The 23,767-nt window shown below is 43.6% G+C and overlaps 1 protein-coding gene across 29 annotated transcripts in view; it reads left to right on the top strand.

Moving 5' to 3' along the window:
• Window positions 1-23,767, top strand: part of PER3 (period circadian regulator 3) — a 71,292-nt gene that overhangs the window by 8,279 nt on the left and 39,246 nt on the right. For 26 of the 29 annotated variants that reach the window (XR_009595717.1, XR_009595716.1, XR_009595722.1 and 23 more), the window contains 5 exons: window positions 2,690-2,741; window positions 7,299-7,441; window positions 12,947-13,025; window positions 15,541-15,647; window positions 16,121-16,277. Coding sequence is in view for 3 of the 29 variants with exons in the window: in XM_060396123.1 (XP_060252106.1) it covers window positions 2,690-2,741; window positions 7,299-7,441; window positions 12,947-13,025; window positions 15,541-15,647; window positions 16,121-16,277 (538 nt within the window). In the remaining 26 variants the exon portion in view is untranslated. The remainder of the gene's footprint in view (window positions 1-2,689; window positions 2,742-7,298; window positions 7,442-12,946; window positions 13,026-15,540; window positions 15,648-16,120; window positions 16,278-23,767) is intronic. The other 3 variants (XR_009595719.1, XR_009595718.1, XR_009595715.1) reach the window with 1 other exon arrangement.

Genomic DNA, 23,767 nt, shown 5'->3' with positions numbered 1-23,767 from the left:
ATGCACTGGAAGGACTAATGCTGAAGCTGAAGCTCCAATACTTTGGCCACCTGATACGAAGAGCCGACTCATTGGAAAAGACCTTGATCTTGGGAAAGATTGAAGGCAGAAGGAGAAGGGGGTGACAGAGGACTAGATGGTTGGATGGCATCGCCGACTCAATGGACATGAATTTGAGCACACTCTGGGATATGGTGAAGGACAGGGAAGCCTGGCATGCTGCAGCTCATGGGGTCGCAAAGAGGCGACCTAGCGACCGAACACGTGAACCTTGGAGGCCACCTGGCTTCTCATCATAAAATGAGAATCTTAGTTTCTGATGTGCCTGTTAATACAGGGTTGCCGAGAGGACCTAGCAGTCAGTGGGTAAGTGAAGCCCTGGGGGTGTTTGGAGCATCCACAGCATAAAGGCTTATCTTTACTGCTATCATCTATTGAGTGGTTACTGGTTGTCAGGATCCCTTCTTGATGCTTTAGTGGAGTAACCCAGTTAACCTTCACAAAGACTTCTCCGGTGGACCGACACAGTAACTGTGTTGATTTAGGTCTGCTTAGAAGCAGGGCACTTATGATTATGGAGTAGGGGTTGAGAGGAGCTCTCAACCCCCATCATGGGCCTGGCCAAAAGGAGCACGGCCAAAGGAGGGCTGGGGGCAGGAGCTTGGGCTGCAGCGCAGCTTAGAGAGCTGGGCCAGGCACCTAAAGGGGGTCCAAGCTCCACATGCTAGAGGATCCTGGCATCTGGATGAAGTGGTCCTATCTTAGAGCCCCTCAGTGCACGATCTGGGGATTTGGGTGGCAATCAGGTCCCCCACAGTCAAGAGCTGAGCTGTTTCTGAGCTGCCACGGTCACAGAGGTGCCAGTGTCACACTGCCTGTCAGTATGGAGCTGGCCTTCACCTTGGCAACGTGAATCCAGAGCCCCTTCGACAGCTTGGCTGCTGGGACTGCACCTGAAAGCAGGAAGCCTCGCCCCAGACAAAGCTAAGCACTTGAAAGTGGCTCCATGGGATGGCTCCCATCTGAGCCTGGCTCCCCCCATCTGATCTGAAAGTCAGATCAGAAAACTAAGGATGTTTTTGAAACATCCTTCTCTTGCCTTAATTCCTCCATGATTTATATGAGCCTTGAGTGAAACAGTTTTTATGTTGAGACAACAGGACATCTTAGAGAAATGAATTTCTTTACCTTATTATTTTCACTTCTTTTTCTCGCTGTGCTCAGTTGTGTCCGACTCTGTGACACTTTTAACTGTTCCCCGCCAGGTTCCTCTGTTCATGGAATTCTCCAGGCAGGAATACTGGAGTGGGTAGCCATTCCCTTCTCCAGGGGATCTTCCCGACCCAGGGATCGAATCCGCGTCTTGTCTTCTGCATCACAGGCAGATTCTTTACCTCTGAGCCATCCGGGCAGCTCACTTTGTCAAGTTCTTTCATTTATTTCTCATGGATATTCTGTAACAACTTCTGGTTTCAGAATTCTGGGACTGCAACTCTTATAGTTTCATGAATTATGATAGTTTGGTCATCGGTCCATTTACTTTTAAACTGGAGGTTTTTTTAAAAGTCATAAACATTTTTCTTGATTATTCGGAAGTCCAGTTTCTGACTCTGGCTAATGATCCTTCCCTCAGGGATATAAATGCCTGGACTATATTTGGTATTTTGGGTCTTTAGAATTCTCATTGTAAATGCTCCTTCAGTGTATTAAAAAAAAAAAAAAACATTTCCTTGGTTCTGTAACTGGGGACTGTTCAGTGAACAGATGTTCAAGATAGATAACTAGGGAGACTCACCAGGCAAAAGCAATCAGAAATACTTGAGAATAGACTGAGTGTCCTACTGTGTCCTAAGGTGGGCAAGTTTACCCCCTTGTAAATCAGGAAAACAAAGGCAAAAGTTTATAAAACTGAAGCAGCACCTTTGGCATGAGAGTTGTGAGGGAAAAAATTTCTTTCTTTCTTTCCATCATGCTGGGTCCTCGTTATGGCTCGAAGGCTCTCTAGTCCAGAGCACAGGCTCTAAAGCACATGGGCTCAGTATTTGCAGCGAATAGAATCCTATTTCCCTGACCAGGGATCAAACCCAACTCCCCTGCATTGGAAACTGGATTCTCAACCCCTGGATCACCAGGGAAATCCCGAGAAAATGTTATTAATGACACTGAATTGGTACCACTTTCCGGAACTTAGCTTGCCAACATATTATGAGAGTCATGAAATGATCATATCGCTTAGGTACACAGCTCTGGGAAATTTATCCAAGGAAAGAAAACACAATGAAAAAAAAATGTATTATATATCCTACACCCAAAGGCTCTATGTAGTCTAAATTCCAAGTTTTTGAGATGTGTCCAAACTGTTAGCATGGCATGGAATATCACCAGCAAAATACTTGTGTCACAGGGTGACTATGTTGACGTTTAAAGCAGTGAGTGCAGGCAGGTGTAGAAACACAGAACTGCAGGAGATGACAGGGAAAGGCCATCATCAGTGGCTCTCAGGGCCTCTCCTGAGGGCTGCTGATCAGCAGGAAAGCCCGGGTAAATCCTGGATGGGATGAGATCTTGGTAAAGGGGAGAGGAGTCCCATTTTGAGTAGCTCTGTCTCTTAAGAGTGTCCTGTTTGGTTAGTGATGCTTTGAGGGGGAGCCACCCAGGGCAGGACACTGATGGGCGTCTTTGTTTCTAGAGGCCTCACAGTACGAATTGGCACCAGTGAAGTCCTTCTTCTGCAGGATCGGGTGAGTATGGAGGCTCCCCGAGGCCAGGAGCAGTGGGTTAGGCTCTGATTATATTTTAATTTTTTCTTGACATATAGCTTGTCCCTGGGTTGGGAAGATTGCCTGGAGTAGGAAATGGCAACCCACTCCAGTATTCTTGCCTGGAGAATCCCATGGACAGAGGAGCCTGGTGGGCTACATACAATCCATGGCATCACAAAGACATGAGCACGCACATGAAAAAACGATAGCTGATTTACAGTATTTCAGGTGTGCAGCAAAGTGACTCAGTTATATACATGCATACTAAGTCACTTCAGTTGTGTCAGACTCTTTGCAACCCTGTGGACTGTAGCCCTTCAGGCTCCTCCCTCCATGGATTCTCCAGGCAAGGATAACTGGAGTGGGTTGCCATGCCGTCCTCTAGGGGATCTTCTGACCCAGGGACCAAACTCATGTCTCTTAGATCTCCTGCATTGGCAGGTGAGTGCTTTACCCCTTGTGCCATCGTTCACATGTGCATGCTGGTGCTAAGTCGCTCCAGTCGTGTTTGACTTTCTGCAACCCTAACTGTAGCCCGCCAGGCTCCTCTGTCCATGGGGTTCCCCAGACAAGAATTCTGGAGTGGGTTGCCATGCCTTCCTCCCGAGATCTCCCCCACCCAAGGATCCAACCCCCATCTCCTGTGTCTCCTGCCTTGGCAGTCGGTTTCTTTACCACTAGCGCCACTGTTCACATATATATTCTTTTCCAGGTTCTTTTTCAGTACTGGTTATTACATGATAATTGAATATAGCTCCTCGTGCTGTGTAGGAGGTCTTTGTTGTTTATCTGTTTTATATATAGTCGTCTGTATCTGTTAATCCCAAATTCCAAGTTTACCCCTCTGATTTTATTTAGCACTTATTTTGATTCTTCTGTATTCAGCTAGGACTTCCATGGATACAAAAGATAAGACCTGGTTCTTGCTACAAGGAGTTCTTATGTTTTGACTGAGAAGATACATGTGCCTGTGAGAAAAGTAGATAGTAATGCAATAGGAGAAAAGACCGGAAAGATCACTCGGGTCTGAAGCCCACTGTTGTCTGGGGCTTTTTTGGTTTGGTTTGGTTTTTGGTTTTCAGTCACATTTAAAATTAATTTTTGCAACTTTGAACAACCTTAAAGTAAGATAGGTATATTTATGAGAAGACTTAAAGACTTCCCTAGTGGCTCAGCTGATAAAGAGTCCACCTACAATGCAGGAGACCTGGGTTCGATCCCTGGGTTGGGAAGATCTCTTGGAGTACGGAACAGCTACCCCACTCCAGGATTCTGGCCTGGAGAATTCCATAGACTGTATAGTCCGTGGGGTCACAAAGAGTCAGACACGACTGAGCGACTTTCACTAAAAGGTCCAGAGACAGAGAACTAGGAAAAAAAGAGATCAAAAGTTTAATTGTAATTGATTTCTAGTGGAATTTATTACTGATATTTTTTCTGCTTTAAGTTTACTATGACATGTTGATGTTTGTTGTTGTTTGATGAGAGTTGTGTCTGACTCTCTTGCCACCCCATGGACTGCAGCCTGCCAGCTCTTCTGTCTGTGGGATTTTCCAGGCAAGAATACTGGGGTGGGTTGCCATTTCCTCCTGCAGGGCATCTTCCCTTCCCAGGGATCAAACCCGTGTCTCCTGCATTGGCAGGCAGATTCTTTACCACTGAGCCGCTGGGAGAGCCCTTCATAGTAAAATAAAAAAAATTTTAAAATGACATTGCGATCACCAACATTAGTGTTGAAGTTACTATTAATAATTAGCCTTGATATTTAGATAAGAGAAATCCTTGTAATAGATCATTCAGACACTCCATGGACTTGTGGGGAGACCTGAGCTAATAGTATTTGCATGTTTGGGGTGGGATAACCTGGAATGGTGTAGGAGAGAAGGCCCATGCCGGTTCCTTTTGTCACTCACCGCTGAGTTGTTCATGAAGATCTGAGAGCGGTGCCTGCCAAATAGTAAGCATTGTACGTGTTTGTTACTCTAGTAAAAGACAGGTGCCTTTCAGGTGGTTTTTCTGAGCTGAGCACTGTGGTGCTAGGATCAAAACAAAGTTCTGCCCTCATGGACTTTGTGTTCTATAGGGATGGGGGCTAATAGTAAACAGCTGTGTAAATAGACATGTGTCAGCTGTATTAAGTTCCGTGTAGAAGCGTGAGCTGAGTAAGGGGGTTCCGGGCAGTGGAGAGGTTGCCAGTGTATCCACGGTGGTCAAGGAACTCTTCTCTAGTTCGAAGCCTAGCTGGCCAGAGCCCTGAAGGAGGTGAGGAAGCAGCATGTTTGAGAGAAGACGTTCTGGGCGAGTGCAGAGGCCCTGGGCAGAGCACGCCTGGCTCCGGGGAAGATAGGGATGGGGAGGGTGGAGAAGACAGGGAAGCAGGGGCAGAGACCATAGGGCACGCTGACTGCTGGATGAAACGTTTGTTCAGGGAAGCCACTTAATTATTTTTAAAACTCCAAGAATTTTCAAAATAATATAAAAACTAGTATAATGAACTGATATGTACTGATCATTTGGCATAAATAACTTTAACTGTGGCCAGGCCTGTGTCATCTGTTCCACCTCATGCCCCTCTCCCTGTTATTTTGAACCAAATCTCAGCTCTCTTTGTCCTTTCCTTCATTGTTATTTCAGAGTCTCATCCTAACAGTAAGGTACGTGTCAAGCCTCCAGGTGTTCCTGCTGTTCCTCTGTGGCCCGCAGGAGCTGCTGGTTAACTAGGCTAAGGAAGTTAGCTCCTGGCCTGGCGAGTCCCCAGTGGTTTTGACACTTCCTTTTTGGCAGACTTGTCATCCCAGGCTCAGCAGAGATGATTGCTCTCCAGATCCAGGTCCTTGGGCAGTGGCTGCTACAGGGTCACCAGTGCTTCAGGAATGTCCAGTGGGTAGAGACAGGGCATTTTCATTTCTTAGAAGGAAATATTGTTGATGGTATGAAAGGCTTGTGATAGGTGCTGTGCTGGGTGGGGGTTGGAGCAGGGGGTTTGCAGAAGTGGTATAGCCAGGAGGTGGTGGGTCCCGGACCAGGCAGTGCGGGTAGACGTGGAGATACTGTGGATCTCCTGGATGTTTCTGTAGGGGAGGCTTACAGAAACAGTGTATGCTGATGGGTTAGTTTGGGGTGTGAGACAGAGAGTTAAGGAGATGTGGGGGTCTTTGGCTCAGAGTGCCGTGTATGAGGTGGAAGAAATTGCAGGATGAGCAGCTGCCTGGAGAGTTGGAGCGGGGGGAACATGTGATGAGTTGTGGATGAGTGTGTAATGTCGACCAGAAATCTGCCCTGTGATGCTGCCAAGGTGTCAGTCCAGGAGCCCAGGATTCAGGGGGCTAGAGACGGATGCACAGGTCATCGATGGATCACTGGTGATGAGAAGCCCAGGACCAGATGACCCCGGAAAAGCGCTCACGGAAGGAGAGCCACGTGCAGAAGTACGGGTGCTGGCAGGTCCGTGTCAGCAGAGGGCGCTCTTCTGAGCGGTGACCTAGGAAGCAGGGTCACGACTGAGTAGAGAGGTGGCAGGAGATGCTGGAGTTTGAGGAGAGCGGAGCGCACGAGAGGGGGTGGGTCTGCTGGGCGAGCAGATACCCCGCCTGAGCATCCGGGCTCATGATGGTCAGAGAGGAGAGGCATGATGACAAACAGCATGAACCTCAGTCTGGGATGTTTGGTCAGAACCAGGTGGAAACCCCTTCCCGGTAGCTGGGCAATCAAACCGGATGGACCTCTCGGGGGCTGTTGTAGAGCCTCCCCGCCCTCAGGAGCCTCCGTGCTGGGTGGCGGAGGGGGTTGTGCTGTCACCCGCCAGGCACTGTGGGTGTTGCTGAGCCGAATCCCAGGCCTGCACCCGTCAGGGGAGCAACTTTAAGTGGTGCTGCTGGATCTGTCCTTTGAACAAGAATGTAGAAAGGAGGGGGTTCCTGGGGGCTGGCTTGGGGGCACTGGTCCCAAGGGACCCTGTTAAATGATGCTTGGTTTAGACACATGAAATGAGATGGGCAGCTCTGCCTGTCCCTCTTCCCAGCATTAGTGGACAGTCACGCTGGAATCAGTGACCAGTTCACGCTCAGAGTGATGAGCCAGGTCTCCAGAAAACCTCTTACTCATCAAATAACAAACAAGTATCATTGCCTTGGGTACTAAACATTTAAACTAACATTTCCCTTCTTTTAAAAATAAATACGTTTAACACTGCTGTGTTTATAATGGATATACCAAGAAGGTCCTACTGTATAGAACAGGGAGCGCTGCTCAATGTTGTGTGGCAGCCTGGATGGGAGAGGAGTCTGGGGAAGAATGGATACATGTATGTGTGTGGCCAAGTCCCTTTGCTGTTCACGTGAAACTGTCTGTCACAACATTGTTAATCAGCTATACCCGACTACAAAATAAAAGTTTTAAAAAGTAAATAAATATGTTTAGACGTTTTAGACTTGGACGTGTCTCCCTTGAAAATTTCTGAACATTTTCCCCGGCCTTGTTTCACCTTAGACTAAGTGACGCTTCATGACCAGCACTAACCACTTTTTTCTTCTTCAGCGGAGGTGAAGCCGGGGAGCTACAGCGGCCTTACTGCCCATTCCGGATCACCCCCAACTTGATTCACGTGCACAGCTCGGCCCTCATGGAGCCTGAGCCCTGCTGTCTCTTGCTGGCGGAGAAGATTCACTCGGGTTACCAAGGTAAGTCGGGAGTATCTGCGTTCAGCTCAGATGTGACGCGTCCGTGCATCAGAAAGGAGCCCGTGAAAGCCCGCCTCTTCCCTGAGCCCGGTCTCCCTGACATCTCTGTCTGCCGGCCTTGACTTCTGGTGCTGGTGTCTCCTTCAAGGACAGCAGGGCCACCGGGTCCAAGCATAGACTTGGCCACAGATGCACAGACTTGTGTCCTTTCTCTGCTGATGACCATCCTGTGGACTTTCGCTTCTGTCTTGTGTGGCATAGGAGCACTGAAACTGTTGCACAGAGAAGTCACAAGAATGAGTTTAGGTTTTTTAAGTGTTTTGAAAGCCCCCCCCCCCACCCCGAGTAAACAGTGTAGTTTGTTTTCTGATGGCGTAATTACATTGATAAATTCACATATCAGCATAGAAGCAGCTTCCGTTCATTACATTTTGAAATTATGGTTGATTCTGCTTGTAACGTGACACATGCTTTTTGGAATTTATCATCCTGTGCAAAAAAATTCACACAAATCACAGGACTTAGGGAAAAGTCCTATGAGTTTAGGGGCACAACACTCAACACATTAAAAATTTAAAAACAAAATACGATGGGAGTCTCATAAGATGATAACACAGCGTTACATAATAAATGACTAACAAATGCACAGATGTCACGGTAAATGCAGCTCTTCACCATGGAAGAGCCTTGCAGTTTGCTGTGGACACAGGTGTTGCAAGGGCCACAGCTTGTGCATTACCATGAGTGCTGGAATGGAAGTCATCTGAAATCAGACGGAGAGTTCCATCACCAGGTTGGACAGGCATGGCTCAAGGCATACCTGGTGCACAGAGGCAGCAGCTAGATACTTCAAGTGTGTGCATGTTTCTCTGTGTTCCTAAATGACTCCATTCAACTAGGTGCTGTTTTCTACATTCACTCTGTGTTCCTTAAAAATGAAACTGTGCCTAAGCACATGCAGATTGCGGCATGCCCAAATCATTCCCTAATGTTTTACCACTGCATTTTCCAAGAGGGCAATAGCAGAACTGACCACGCCAACTTTATTACAGATTAAAAATATCCATGTTGTACTGATATCTTGATAACTTATGGTTAGCAATGTCAGATTTGTGATCTCCAAAGAAGATTTTGCTTCAGGATCAGGGACCAGGCTTTTGTGTAGCAGGGATCAGGAACTTTTATGTAGCAGAAGCTTTGTTACAGTGAAAAGGACAGAGAAAGCTTCTGACATAGACATCAGAAGAGATGACGTAATCAGAGAGTGCTCCACTTGCTAGACTTACCGAGGCCTTAAGTGCTTTTACCAGACCCAATCCCACAGCATACATCTTAAATTAATAAGATCAGAACAATAGAAAGGTCTTACCAGACCCACTCATACAACATACATCTTAAGATAACAAGATTAGTCAAAAGGTGCTTGTTAAGAAGGAGGAACATGTCATGGAGCAAGACACATTGTTGTTATATAATCATTAGTACAGAATTTAAGGAAAGACCTACCCATGAGCAAGACGAGTTGTTTTGTTGTGTAATCAATAGCTCTGGGCTTGAGGAAAGTTAGTCTTAAAGACTGTTGTCATAACAACTCAGAATTTAAGAAAAAACATCTTATGTGACTAAGACAAAGCAGTGTAGAGAAAAATGTTTGTCCCTTTCTCTTCTTCAAGGGCCCTGGACTCCTTTCTCGTGCTGGGGGCTGGGGAGAGGCAGACTCCTTGTCAATCTACCTAAGAATTAACTCTCTCAATCTACATCCTATTTGTTGGCTTAGTTACATGCAACCTCTCAGTTCAGTCGCTCAGTCATGTCCGACTCTCTGTAACCCCATGGACAGCAGCACGCCAGGCCTCCCTGTCCATCACCAACTCCTGGAGTTTACCCAAACTCATATCCATTGAGTCGGTGATGCCATCCAACCATCTCATCCTCTGTCGTCCCCTTCTCCTCCTGCCTTCAATCTTTCCCAACATCAAGGTCTTTTCAGATGAGTCACCTCTTCGCATCAGGTGGCCACAATATTGGAGTCTCAGCTTCAACATCAGTCCTTCCAATGAACACCCAGAACTGATCTCCTTTAGGATGGACTGGCTGGATCTCCTTGCAGTCCAAGGGACTCTCAAGAGTCTTCTCCAATACCACAGTTCAAAAGCATCAATTCTTTGGCGCTAAGCTTTCTTTATAGTCCAACTCTCACATCCATACATGACTATTGGAAAACCATAGCCTTGACTAGATGGACCTTGTTGACAAAGTAATGTCTCTGCTTTTGAATATGCTATCTAGGTTGGTCATAACTTTCCTTCCAAGGAGTAAGCGTCTTTTAATTTCATGGCTGCAATCACCATCTGCAGTGATTTTGTAGCCCCCCAAGATAAAGTCAGCTACTGTTTCCCCATCTATTTGCTATGAAGTGATGGGACTGGATGCCATGATCTTAGTTTTCTGAATGTTGAGCTTTAAGCCAACTTTTTCACTCTCCTCTTTCACTTTCATCAAGAGGCTCTTGAGTTCTTCACTTTCTGCCAGAAGGGTGTCATCTGCATATCTGAGGTTATTGATATTTCTCCTGGCAATCTTGATTCCAGCCTGTGCTTCCTTCAGCCCAGCATTGCTCATGATGTACTCTGCATATAAGTTAAATAAGCAGGGTGACAATATGCAGCCTTGACGTACTCCTTTTCCTGTTTGGAACCAGTCAGTTGTTCCATGTCCAGTTCTAACTGTTGCTTCCTGACCTGCATACAGATTTCTCAGGAGGCAGGTCAGGTGGTCTGGGATTCCCATCTCTTTCAGAATTTTCCACAGTTATTATGATCCACGCAGTCAAAGAAAGCAGAAATAGATGTTTGGCATAGTCAAGAAAGCAGAAATAGATGTTTTTCTGGAACTCTCTTGCTTTTTCCATGATCCGGCAGCTGTTGGCAATTTGATCTCCAGTTCCTCTGCCTTTTCTAAAACCAGCTTGAACATCTGCAAGTTCATGGTTCATATATTGCTGAAGGCTGGCTTGGAGAATTTTGAGCATTACTTTACTAGCATGTGAGATGTGTGCAATTGTGTGGTAGAATTGAGCATTCTTGGCATTGCCTTTCTTTGGGATTGGAATGAAAACTGACCTTTTCCAGTCCTGTGGCCACTGCTGAGTTTTCCAAATTTGCTGACATATTGAGTGCAGCACTTTCACAACATCATCTTTTAGGATTTGAAATAGCTCAACTGGAATTCCATCACCTCCACTAGCTTTGTTCGTCGTGATACTTCCTAAGGCCCACTTGACTTCACATTCTAGGATGTCTGGCTCTAGGTGAGTGATCACACCATCGTGATTATCTGGGTTGTGAAGATCTTTTCTGTACAGTTCTTCTGTGTATTCTTGCCACTTCTTCTTAATATCTTCTGCTTCTGTTAGGTCCATACCATTTCTGTCCTTTATTGAGCCCATCTTTGTGTGAAATCTTCCCTTGATATCTCTAATTTTCTTGAAGAGATCTCTAGTCTGTCCCAACCTATAGTTTTCCTCTATTTCTTTGCATTGATCGCTGAGGAAGGCTTTCTTATCTCTCCTTGCTGTTCTTTGGAACTCTGCATTCCAATGCTTATATCTTTCCTTTTCTCCTTTGCTTTTCACTTCTCTTCTTTTCACAGCCATTTGTAAGGCCTCCTCAGACAGCCATTTTGCTTTTTTGCATTTCTTTTCCATGGGGATGGTCTTGATCCCTGTCTCCTGTACAGTGTCATGAACCTCCATCCATAGTTCATCAGGCACTCTATCACATCTAGTCCCTTAAATCTATTTCTCACTTCCACTGTATAATCATAAGGAATTTGATTTAGGTCATACCTGAATGGTCTAGTGGTTTTCCCTACTTTCTTCAATTTAAGTCTGAATTTGGCAATAAGGAGTTCATGATCTGAGCCACAGTCAGCTGCTGGTCTTGTTTTTACTGACATAGAGCTTCTCCATCTTTGGCTGCAAAGAATATAATCAATCTGATTTCAGTGTTGGCCATCTGGTGATGTCCATATGTAGAATCTTCTCTTGGGTTGTTGGAAGAGGGTGTTTGCTGTGACCAGTGCATTCTCTTGGCAAGACTCTATTAGCCTTTGCCCTGCTTCATTCTGTACTCCAAGGCCAAATTTGCCTGTTACTCCAGGTGTTTCTTGACTTCCTCCTTTTACATTCCAGTCCCCTATAACGGAAAGGACATCTTTTTTGGGTGTTAGTTCTAAAAGATCTTGTAGGTGTTCATAGAACCATTCAACTTCAGCTTCTTCAGTGTTATTGGTCGGGGCATAGACTTGGATTACTGTGATATTGAATGGTTTGCCTTGGAAACGAACAGAGATCATTCTGTCATTTTTGAGATTGCATCCAAGTACTGCATTTTGGACTCTTCTCGTTGACTATGATGGCTACTCCATTTCTTCTAAGGGATTCCTGCCCACAGTAGTAGATATAATGATCATCTGAGTTAAATTCACCCATTCCAGTCTGTTTTAGTTTGCTGATTCCTAGAATGTCAGTGTTCACTCCTGCCATCTTCTGTTTGACCACTTCCAATTTGCCTTGATTCACGGACCTAACATTCCAGGTTCCTATGCAATATTACAGCATTGGACCTTGCCTCTATCACCAGTCTCAAGCACAACTGGGTGTTGTTTTTGCTTTGACTCCATCTCTTCATTCTTTCTGGAGTTATTTCTCCACTGATCTCCAGTAGCATATCGGGCATCTTCCGACCTGAGGAGTTCATCTTTCAGTGTCCTATCTTTTTGCTTTTTTATGCTGTTCATGGGGTTCTCAAGGCAAGAATACTGAAGTGATTTGCCATTCCCTTCTCCAGTGGACCACATTTTGTAACCTCTAAGTATAATAAAACATTTCCATCCTGAATTCTAAATTACTCTGGGTTTGACTATTGGATTGCTTGGGATGAATAAAGTAGTCAGTGTACACAGACTTTCTCTGTATTTAACTTGAGTAGGTATTACTTTTTAAAAATCATTATTTTTGGCTTCACTGGGTCTCTGTTGCTGTGAGGGCTTTCTCTGGTTTTGGCAAGTGGGGCTCCTCTCTAGTTGCGGTGAGAGGGCTTCTCATTCTGGTGGTTTCTTGCTGCAGAACATAGGCTCCAGGTGAGTGGGCTTCAGCAGTTGTAGCACATGGACTGGCTCTCAATTGAGGGCTCAGTAGTTATGGCTCCTGGGTTTAGTTGCTCTGAAGCATATGGGCTCTTCCTGGACCAGCGGTTAAACCCATGTCCCCTGAACTTAAGGCAGATTCGCAACCTCTGGGCCATCAGAGAAGCCCATGGGTTTTACCTTTTGACCTAATTAAAATGTAGTTAATAATGGAAAGTATTAGATTTGGCTGCTCAAAGGCCTGCCCCTTAAGTGAGATTTCTGCCATATCATATAGAGTTTGTTGCCTTTTTAATATGTTAAGTGGATAATTAATTAGATATTTGCCTCTAAAACGAGTCTTTCTATTCTTCATAGCTCCTCAAATCCCAGCAGATAAAAGAATTTTTACCACAACACATACTCCTGGTTGTATTTTTCTTGAAATAGATGAAAGGTAAGCACTTTTTTAAGCCTAAAAGAAATTTGTTTTGGAAAATACATTGAAATATTTAAAACTTTATGTTTAACATAACATCTACATAATGACATCTGTCCATTAGCCCATTTGATGTTTGTTAGTTTGAAATTTGTGTTGTCTAAAATTTTATCGTATCTTGCTTGTTACACTTCTAAGATTTACAGGTTATCGTGTTTTATTTCAAAGCTTTAGGTAGGTCAGAAATTATTTTTCTGTGCTGCTCAAGAGGACAGTGAACCTTGGACACACAGTATATCAGTGTTAGTCCCCGAATTGTGTCCAACTCTTTGCAATCTCATGGACTATATATAGCCCGCCAGGCTCCACTGTCAGTGGGATTCTCCAGGCAAGAATATTGAAGTGGGTAGCCATTCCCTTCTCCTGGGGATCTTCTTGACCCAGGGATTGAAGCCGGGTCTCCTGCATTGTATTTACCATCTGCGGCACCAGGGAAGCCCCCATAGTGTATAATTATGGTCAAAATGAGACCTAGACACTGGCCTCTGAGTCCTGTGCCCATGCATTGCCTGCTCTAGGCAAGTGCTTCCCAGTTTATGATGAATTTTTATTCGTTTGAAGTGAAGGGGGAAAGGAGCAAGAAAAATAAGGCAGATTTCTTTTTTTTAAAAGCTAAGTTTATTTAAAGAATTGTTACTTGTTTTGAACTTATGTCCTACCTACTTTTTTTAGTTATCAAAATAGTCTTTGTTATTCAACAAGTAGTGATAGTAGATAGTCATCATTGCTTATTGTTGTTTTTTTTAATACCTTTATTTGGAAAAATGAAACATTGTTATCCCCTGATTGTACCCTTCCTCTTCCCCCATGCTTGTGTAAAAATTTTACTTTATTTGTGAAATCTGAAAATCTGAGAACTAATACATCAATCATATTATAGGTGAGCATAAAGCAAAAATGTGAAAAAATCTGACACAGTTATGATAGGTATTAATTTTGGTTTTTTAAATTTTTTTAACATCCAGGGAATTCCCTGGTGATCCAGTGGTTAGGACTCAGTACTTCCACTGCTGAGAGCCTATGTTCAATCTCTGATCAGGAAACTAAGATCCCACAAACTGTGCATTGAGGCCAAAAAAAAGAAAGCTTTAAAAAAGGTTTTTTTAACATCCGGAAATGGATTTATTACTCATTTATTACCATTTAGTTATCATGAAACTAAACAGTAATAGTGAGTTACTTTGCATAATATAATCTGTACAAGGTAAGAAAATTTAGCTAAAGATATTCTAAAAATAGCTTAAGTTTATTGCATTAGAAAGTATGGTTAAAACTCCAGGCTTCCACTGCAGGGAGTGTGGATTCAATCCCTGGATGAGAAACTTTAGATCCTGAATATCATGAGGATGTGGCAAAAAATAACAAAGATTATATATACATGAGCTTCCCTGGTAGTTCAGACGGTAAAGCGTCTGCCTGCAATGCCGAAGACCTGGGTTCGATCCTTGGGTCAGGAAGATCCCTTGGAAAAGGAAATGGCAACCTACTCCAGTACTCTTGCCTGGAAAATCCCATGGATGGAGGAGCCTGGCAGGGTACAGTCCATGGGGTTGCAAAGAGTTGAACATGACTGAGCAACTTCATTTTCTTTCTTTCTTATATATACGTGAAAAAAAGAAACTATTTGTGAATTTGTACACATAGAAAATGTTTTACAGAGTCAGTTTTTTTCCTAAGTCATCTTGAATGTCTGGTCATTAGAATTTTCTTACGAACATTTATCCTACAAATGTCTTTGTGACTGGTCCTCTATTTGATACTACTGTTTGAGAGACATTGTTTTTGTATATTTTTAAATACTCTGTATAAATTTGTAGCCTGCTTTTTTCATTTAACACCATAAGCATTCTTCTTGTTATAATATGATCTTTGTAGACTTTTTAAAAGGCAGTGCAATTGAGGGCCTCAAGAGACCACTGAAAAAATGAAAAATGTTAGTTGCTCAGTCGTGTCTGACTCTTTGTGACCCCACGGACTGTAGCCCGCCACTCCTCTGTCCATGGGGATTCTCCAGGCAAGAATACCAGAGTGGGCTGCCATTCCCTTCTTCAGGGGATCTTCCTGACCCAGGGACCAAACCCAGTTCTCCTGCGTTGCAGGCAGGTTCTTTACTGTCTGACCACCAGGGAAGCCCTCTGAGACCTCTACAGAACTTGGGAAAAGTATAGACTCCTAGTCTTTCCCAGAAACGCTGATTTAGGAAGCGGTGAGCCTGCAAATCTGGCCTTTGGAAGTTTGGCAGGTGATTCTGATGCAACACCTCCAGTGACCAACGCGTCTTAGATTATGTTAACTCTTTCCCCACAGTGAAGGCACTCGGGTTGCTTGCTGCTTTTATAAATGCTGTAATGAACATCTCTGCATACCTTTTCTTCATATTTAGAGTTTATCTGAAAAGTACTGTTGAGAGTGTGTGAGGTGCAACAGGCACTCGGTGCGAGTGATGTGCTGCCTGTGCTGTGTCTGTGCTCAGGGCCGTGCCTTTCCTGGGTTACCTACCTCAGGACCTGATCGGGACATCCATCCTAGCATACCTACACCCAGAAGATCGCCCTCTGATGCTTGCCATGCACCAAAAAGGTAAGCACCTGCTTCTTTACAGGAGGGCTTTTCTTTTCTTTTTTTCACTGATCTTCTTAAATTTTTCACTTCATTTCTCACTAGAGCTTCTCTCAAGCTGTAATCATTGGAAGTGCTCAGTCACTCCACCCTGTGCAGCCCCTGGACTGCAGCCCACCCCCATGGAATTTTTCCAGGCAGGAATGCTGGAGTGGGTTGCCGTTTCCTCCCCCAGGGGATCCCCCAGGTGATCTTCCTGACCCAGGAATCGAACCCATCTCTCGTGCACTGGCAAGCAGTGCTGCTAGTGCCACCCGGGAAGCCCCTTAATCATTAGAGTGTTACCTTTAATCAAGAAAGTAGTGCATTCAAACCATTGAAACAATATTTTTTTCTATTTTGATATTTTAAAACATTTACAAATAAGTGCCTTAAGAGAGGCGTTTGTAATAAACATTCATGTTAAATAAATTCTGTCTTATTGCTTTGTGTAGTCTTGAAGTATGCAGGCCATCCTCCCTTTGAGCACCTGCCCATTAGATTTTGTTGTCAAAATGGGGATTACGTCATACTGGACTCCAGTTGGTCCAGCTTCATGAACCCATGGAGCCGGAAGGTTTCTTTCATCATTGGTCGCCATAAAGTGCGAACGTAAGTCAATCAGTTTTCATATTTTCTAAAACATGTTTTTTCAAATAATATTCTCAGGCCCATTGACACCCCTTTGAATCAGTTGATACATGAACTCAACAAAAAATAGGTTTTTGACAGTGCTTCTGGAAGACAGTTTGGCCTTTAAATATTAAGAGCCTTATAATATTTCTACTTCTACTTCCTTGGCCTAGTAACTCTATTATGGGAGTATTCTAAAGAAATGTCTAAATACAGAGAGCTTTATAAAAAAAGACAGATTCTGCAATGTTATTTAATTGTAATAGCTTATTGTTGTTCAGTGCCTAAGTCATGTCAGATACTTCTTGATCCCGTGGATTGCAACACACCAGGCTTTTCTGTCCTTCACTGCCTCCTAGAATTTGCTCACACTCCTGTCCATTGAGTCAATGATGCTATCTAATCATCTCATCCTCTGCTTTCCCCTCCTCCTTCTGCCTTTAGTCTTTCCTAGCATCAGCATCTTTTCCAGTGAGTCAGCTCTTTGCATCAGGTGGCCAAAATATTGGAGCTTCAGCTTTACATTAGTCCTTCCAATGAATATTCAGGGTTGATTTCCTTTAGGATTGACTAATACTAGCTTTAATGTCATCATTAAGGAAGTTCTGAAATATTTGTTTGACATGTTATTATATTGATCCAATGAAAATTTGTATAGAAAGTATGTATCATGGGAAATTGATATATTAGGTGATAGGAAAAGCAGCCTGCAGAATTTTTTTACAGCCTAATTATGTTTAAAACAAACACTATGAAATAGGAAAAAGAAGATTAGAAAGAAATAAAATATAAATTTTGATTATGTGTGGATAGTGGATTTGGAGTAAGGGGTTTTTTTTCTCTTCTTTTCCTTTTCTCAACTTAACATTCTCTTTAATGAGCCTATAAGATTTTTTTTTCTTTTTTCTATTTTTTTTCTTTTCTTCTACTGTCGAATTCCACTTATTTGTCTCAATTTTGTTACATCTTTATTTTTTTTAAATAGATTATTTCATATTTATTTGCCTGCCGGCACTTCTAATTCAAGCCTGCTTCATTATTGTTTCCTGTCTGTGTAGCAACCTTACAAATGAATCCCAAGCAACCTGGACCATTGTTCTTATAGTCTGATATCCTGTTGGTCTCTGGGCTTTGTGGTCCATATAAAATTGACCTGAAGGTTTCTCAGCCAGCCCATAAGTTTCCCTTTGATGTCTGTTTCTATTAGGAATGGGAATTATATCTAACTCTTAAGTATTAAATTGAAGAAAGTGGGGAAAACCACTAGACCATTCAGGTATGACCTAAATCAAATTCCTTATGATTATACAGTGGAAGTGAGCAATAGATTTAAGGGACTAGATCTGATAGACAGAGTGCCTGATGAACTATGGATGGAGGTTCATGACATTGTATAGGAGACAGGGATCAAGATCATCCCCAAGAAAAAGAAATGCAAAAAAGCAAAATGGCTGTCTGAGGAGGCTTTACAAATGGCTGTGAAAAGAAGAGAAGCAAAAAGCAAAGGAGAAAAGGAAAGATGTAAGCATCTGAATGCAGAGTTCCAAAGAATAGCAAGAAGAGATAAGAAAGCCTTCCTCAGTGATCAATGCAAAGAAATAGAGGAAAGCAATAGGATGGGAAAGACTAGAGATCTCTTCAAGAAAATTAGAGATACCAAGGGAACATTTTATGCAAAGATGGGCTCAATAAAGGACAGAAATGGAATAGACCTAACAGAAGCAGAAGATACTAAGAAGAGGTGGCAAGAATACACAAAAGAATTATACAAAAAAGATCTTCATGACCCTGATAATCATGATGGTGTGATCACTGGCCTAGAGCCAGACATCCTGGAATGCAAAGTCAAGTGGGCCTTAAGAAGCATCACTATGAACAAAGCTAGTGGAGGTGATGGAATTCCAGTTGAGCTATTTCAAATCCTAAAAGATGATGTTGTGAAAATGTTGCACTCAATATGTCAGCAAATTGGGAAAATTCAGCAGTGGCCATGGGACTGGAAAAGGTCAGTTTTCATTCCAATCCCAAAGAAAGGTGATGCCAAAGAATGCTCAAAGTGAAGTGAAGTGAAGTCGCTCAGTCATGTCTGACTCTTTGTGACCCCATGGGATTTTCTAGGCAAGAATACTGGAGTGGGTTGCCGTTTCCTTCTCCAGGGGATCTTCCCCACCCAGGGATTGAAACCGGGTCTCCCGCATTGTAGGCAGATGCTCTACTGTCTGAGCCACCAGGGAAGTTCCACACAATTGCATTCATCTCACACACTAGTAAAGTAATACTCAAAATTCTCCAAGCCAGCCTTCAGCAATACTTGAACCATGAACATCAAGCATCAACATCAAGCATGCGTTTTCTTTTTAGAAAAGGCAGAGGAACTGGAGATCAAATTGCCAACATCTGCTGCATCATCGAAAAAGCGAGAGAGTTCCAGAAAAACGTCTATTTCTGCTTTCTTGACTATGCCAAAGCCTTTGACTGTGTGGATCACAATAAACTGTGGAAAATTCTGAAAGAGATGGGAATACCAGACCACCTGACCTGCCTTTTGAGAAACCTGTATGCAGGTCAGGAAGCAACAGTTAGAACTGGACATGGAACAACACACTGGTTCAGAATAAGAAAAGGAGTACGTCACGGCTGCATATTGTCACCCTGCTTATTTAACTTATATGCAGAGTACATCATGAGAAACACTGGGCTGGAGGAAGCATAAGCTGGAATTAAGATTGCCAGGAGAAATATCAATAACCTCAGATATGCAGATGACACCACCCTTATGGCAGAAAGTGAAGAACTCAAGAGCCTCTTGATGAAAGTGAAAGAGGAGAGCGAAAAAGTTGGCTTAAAGCTCAACATTCAGAAAACTAAGATCATGGCATCCAGTCCCATCACTTCATAGCAAATAGATGGGGAAACAGTGGAAACAATGGCTGACTTTATCTTTGGGTGCTCCAAAATCACTACAGATGGTGATTGCAGCCATGAAATTAAAAGATACTTACTCCTTGGAAGGAAAGTTATGAATAACCTAGACAGCATATTAAAAAGCAGAGACATTACTTTGCTAACAAAGGTCTGTCTAGTCAAGGCTATGGTTTTCCAGTAGTCATGTATGGATGTGAGAGTTGGACTATAAGGAAAGCTTAGCGCCAAAGAATTGATGCTTTTGAACTGTGGTATTGGAGAAGACTCTTGAGAGTCCCTTGGACTTCAAGGAGATCCAACCAGTCCATCCTAAAGGAGATCAGTCCTGGGTGTTCATTGGAAGGACTGATGTTGAAGCTGAAACTCCAATATTGTGGCCACCTGATGCGAAGAGGTGACTCATTGGAAAAGACCCTGATGCTGGGAAAAATTGAGGGCAGGAGGAGAAGGGACGACAGAGGATGAGATGGTTGGATGGCATCACTGACTCAGTGGATATGAGTTTGGGTAAACTCCGGGAGTTGGTGATGGACAGGGAGGCCTGGCGTGCTGTGGGTCATGGGGTTACAAAGTCAGACAGGACTGAGCAACTGAACTGAACTTCAGTATTATGCTGCTGCTGTTGTTCTTTTTCAGCTGCTAAATTGTATCCAATTCTTAGCAACCCCGTGGACTACAGCAGGCCAGACTTCTGTGTCTTCCACTTTCTCCCAGGGTTTGTCAGTTTCTGTTGAGATGGCCATTCTATCTAATAATCTCATCCTCTGCAATCCCCTTCTCGTTTTGCCTTCAGTTTTTCCCAGTATCAGCTTCATTTCCAATGAGTGAGCTCTTTGCATCAGTTGGCCAAAGTATTGGAGCTTCAGCTTCAGTATCAGTCCTTCCAATGGCTATTCAGGGTTGATTTCCTTTAGGATTGACTGGTTTGATTTCCTTGCGGTCCAAGGGACTCTCGAAAGTCTTCTCCAACACCACAGTTCGAAAGCATCAGGTCAAAAACACTCAGCCCTCCTTATGGTCTAACTCTCACATCTGTACACGAACACTGGAAAAAACATAGGTTGATAAATTGTCTTTTGTATTTTTTTGTGCAACTAAGAACAGTAGATCTCCCAGTCAGGCTTATTCTATCCTGTGTTAATATTGTGCTGGAGTGATGCTGGACCATGGTGAGATAGGCCTCAGGTTGCTCTGACCTGACTGTGCTCCAGGGTTCAGCCTCTCAGCAGAGTCTGCAGCCTTAGTGGAAGCATGAGGCTCCCTGCAGCCCTGACTCATAAGACTGATTTGTGGTAGAAGACTAATCTGATAATTAAGGTAGCTAATATGACTGCCAAAGAAGAGCTATTCATGTTGATCAGCCCAATAGGGAAACCTGTTGGAAAATGAAGATAAAATTAGATGGTTGCTTAGAAAGAATATAGGAAACTCCACTTCCTCTGATGAGGTGTCCATCTGGGTGTCTGTTGACTGGTCTGAGCACCTCTCCATCAGCACCAGAGGAACGTCCTAGATTTTTTCTCCAACTGTCTCTGTTCTTTGATTTTAAAATGTATGGAATAGGGGCTTTCAATGGCTAATAAGTCAAAAATCTCTCTTGGTATATGTCACATTGCACTTGAAAATATGTGAGTTATTTTCAAATATCTTTTGATACGGATTTCTAGCATAGTTCCAAAGTGATAAGAGAACAGACTTTGCAGGCTTTCAGTACCTTTAGACCATGAAATTTTTGCACCTTGTTTCATGTCCCTGGATATGTTCCAGTGTCTCCTAGTTTAGACTCTGTGGGAGCTTGAATAGAATTTGGATCCTACTGTTGCGTGAAAACTGTATAAATCTTAATTATGTTGAATTGGTTCACAGTGCTTCTCGGGTTTACTATATCCTTCTACTTCTCTGTATATTCATTCCACTAATTTTTGAGAGTTTGATATTGAGTGTGTGTATGTTAGTCACTCAGTTGTGCCTGGCGCTTTGTGACCCCCATGGACTATAGGTAGCTAGGCTCCTCAGTCCATGAAATTCTTCAGGCAAGAATATTGGAGTGGGTAGCCATTTCCTTCTCCAGAGGATCTTCCCAACCCAGGAATCGAACCCAGGTCTCCTGCACTGTAGGCAGGTTCTTTACCATCTGAGCCACCAGAGAAACCCTTTGATATTGAAACCTCAACTAAGAATCTTAATTTATCTACTTAAAAAAATTATATATATATATATATATAGTGGAGCTATATGTAACTCTCCTCTATTTTCCAAGTCTTCTGTAAATACCATACTTTCATAATTTATAAAAAGGAAAGAGGAAAGAATTACTTTAAAAATATATATATGGAGTAGGGACTTCCCTGGTGGTCCAGTGGTTAAAAATTTGAGTTCCATTGCAGAGGGTGCAGGTGTGATCCCCGGTTGGGTAGCTAAGACCCCACATACATTGAGGCTAAAAAGCCAACACATAAAACAGAAACAGTATTGTAACAAATTCAATAAAGACGTTGAAAATGGTCCACATTAAAAAAAATCTTAAAAATATGTGGAATAAATTGACATATTAATACTTAGTGTTTTCAGTGTTTTTTCAAGATTATACCAATATTTGCATCTCCACATGCAGGATTATGTGAGGGAAAGCATTTAGAGTCTAGTAGGTAGTGTTCTTGGAGAAGGCAATGGCACCCCACTCCAGTACTCTTGCCTGGAAAATCCCATGGACGGAGGGACCTGGTGGGCTGCAGTCCATGAGGTCGCTAAGAGTCAGACACGACTGAGCGACTTCACTTTCACTTCTCACTTTCATGCACTGGAGGAGGAAATGGCACCCCACTCCAGTGTTCTTGCCTGGAGAATCCCAGGGACGGGGGAGCCTGGTGGGCTGTCGTCTGTGGGGTCGCACAGAGTCGGACACGACTGAAGCAACTTAGCAGCAGCAGCAGCAGGTAGCGTTCTTGCCTGGAGAATCCCAGGGACAGGGGAGCCTGGTGGGGAGCAGAGTCGGACACGACTGAAGCGACTCAGCAGCAGCAGCAGCAGGTAATAATAATCATCTGTTACGTTTGTGTAGTTACTTTAATGCATCTATTCCTTCAATAAGTATTAATGAAGTACCTGCTGAGTCAGGCGTTGTGCTGGACCCTGAGGATGAGGTTGTAAACAGAACAGACATTCTCTTTGCCTCCATGTAGCCCAGCACGCACGGGAAAACAGAAACTACTCATGTGCTGTGACACAAGAGTAGAGTTTTGGAAAGGTGACTGTTGAGGTGGGAGGGGGGCCGTGAGAGTGTTCAGTGAGGGACCCTAACCTTAATTATCTCTTTGATATTAAGCAGCTCTGTGGGCAGGAAGGCTAGGTGCTTGTTACCTCTCACATTACAGAAGGAAAAAAAATCCGCATTTGGTGAAAGAGTCACTTTCTCAGCGATCTCTGAGGGTGGAAGTTGCAAAAAGGAGATGAAAACCAAATTTCCTTCCTTAGCCCTCAACCAATTTCCTGATGAGCACCACAGCCGACTCTTCTTGCTGAATTGATAGCATTTGTTGAAAGTGGTGTCACTCTTGCGATGTGAATATTTTTTTTTTGGCTGAGTGATGCAGTTTGTGGTATTTTAGTTGATCTTAGTTCCTTACAGGTGCATGCTCAGTCATATCTGCCTCTTGGCGATCCTATGGATTGTAGCCCACCAGGCTCCTCTGTCCGTGGGATTCTCCAGGCAAGAATACTGGAGTGGGTTGCATTCCCTTCTCCAGGGGATCTTCCCATCCCAGGGGTCAAACCTGAATCTCCTGCATCTCTTACACTGCAGACAGATTCTTTGCCACTGAGCCACCGAGGAAGCCTTAGTTCCTTGACCAGGGGTTGAACCTGAGCTCTTGGCGGTGAAAGCTCTGAGTCCTCATGGCTAGACCAGCAGGGAATCCTCTCATGTAAATCCTTTGAGTGATGTAATTGGTGATTAAATGTACAACTCCGTTTTGTAGAAAGGGTCCCACCGGGAATATCCCAGTCTCATTGCACAAAGCTGGGTGTCCTATTTTCACTCGAACTTGCACTTGACCAGCAGCCCAGACACCTCTGGATGACACTCAGGCTCATGGTGCATGGGGCAGGGGGAGGGGGACGTGGTGGAGCAGTTGAAATGGTGCTCACATATTGTGAGAGTTTAGAAAATGAGGCTTATTCTTGATGTATGTCTTGAAGCAAGGCTACTTCCTGTCACATAGAGGGTCCTGAGTCATTGTCAGTTCCTTCTCTTTGTTGATATTCAGCTAGTAGATTTCAGATGCTCTAGAATTTGAATATGAAGAAGACTGAAGGTTTTGTGACAGCCGCATGTTCACCATGAGGATGGGAGCAGAGTCATCTTTATTACGTAGCTCAAGTGATTAGATACATTAAGCATTGAATATTGTTTGACAAACTTAAGGTCTTAAAATTTCTTAGAAAAAAAGTGAAAAGTGAAATTGTTAGTTACTCAGTCGTATCTGACTCTGCGACTCCATGGACTGTAGCCCACCAGGCTCCTCTGTTCATGGGATTCTCCAGGC

The sequence above is a fragment of the Ovis aries genome, chromosome 12 (assembly GCF_016772045.2).
Source record: "Ovis aries strain OAR_USU_Benz2616 breed Rambouillet chromosome 12, ARS-UI_Ramb_v3.0, whole genome shotgun sequence".
Taxonomy (NCBI): domain Eukaryota; kingdom Metazoa; phylum Chordata; class Mammalia; order Artiodactyla; family Bovidae; genus Ovis; species Ovis aries.
The sequence above is the reverse complement of the archived record's forward strand: the minus strand, read 5'-3'. Positions and strand labels throughout refer to the sequence as shown.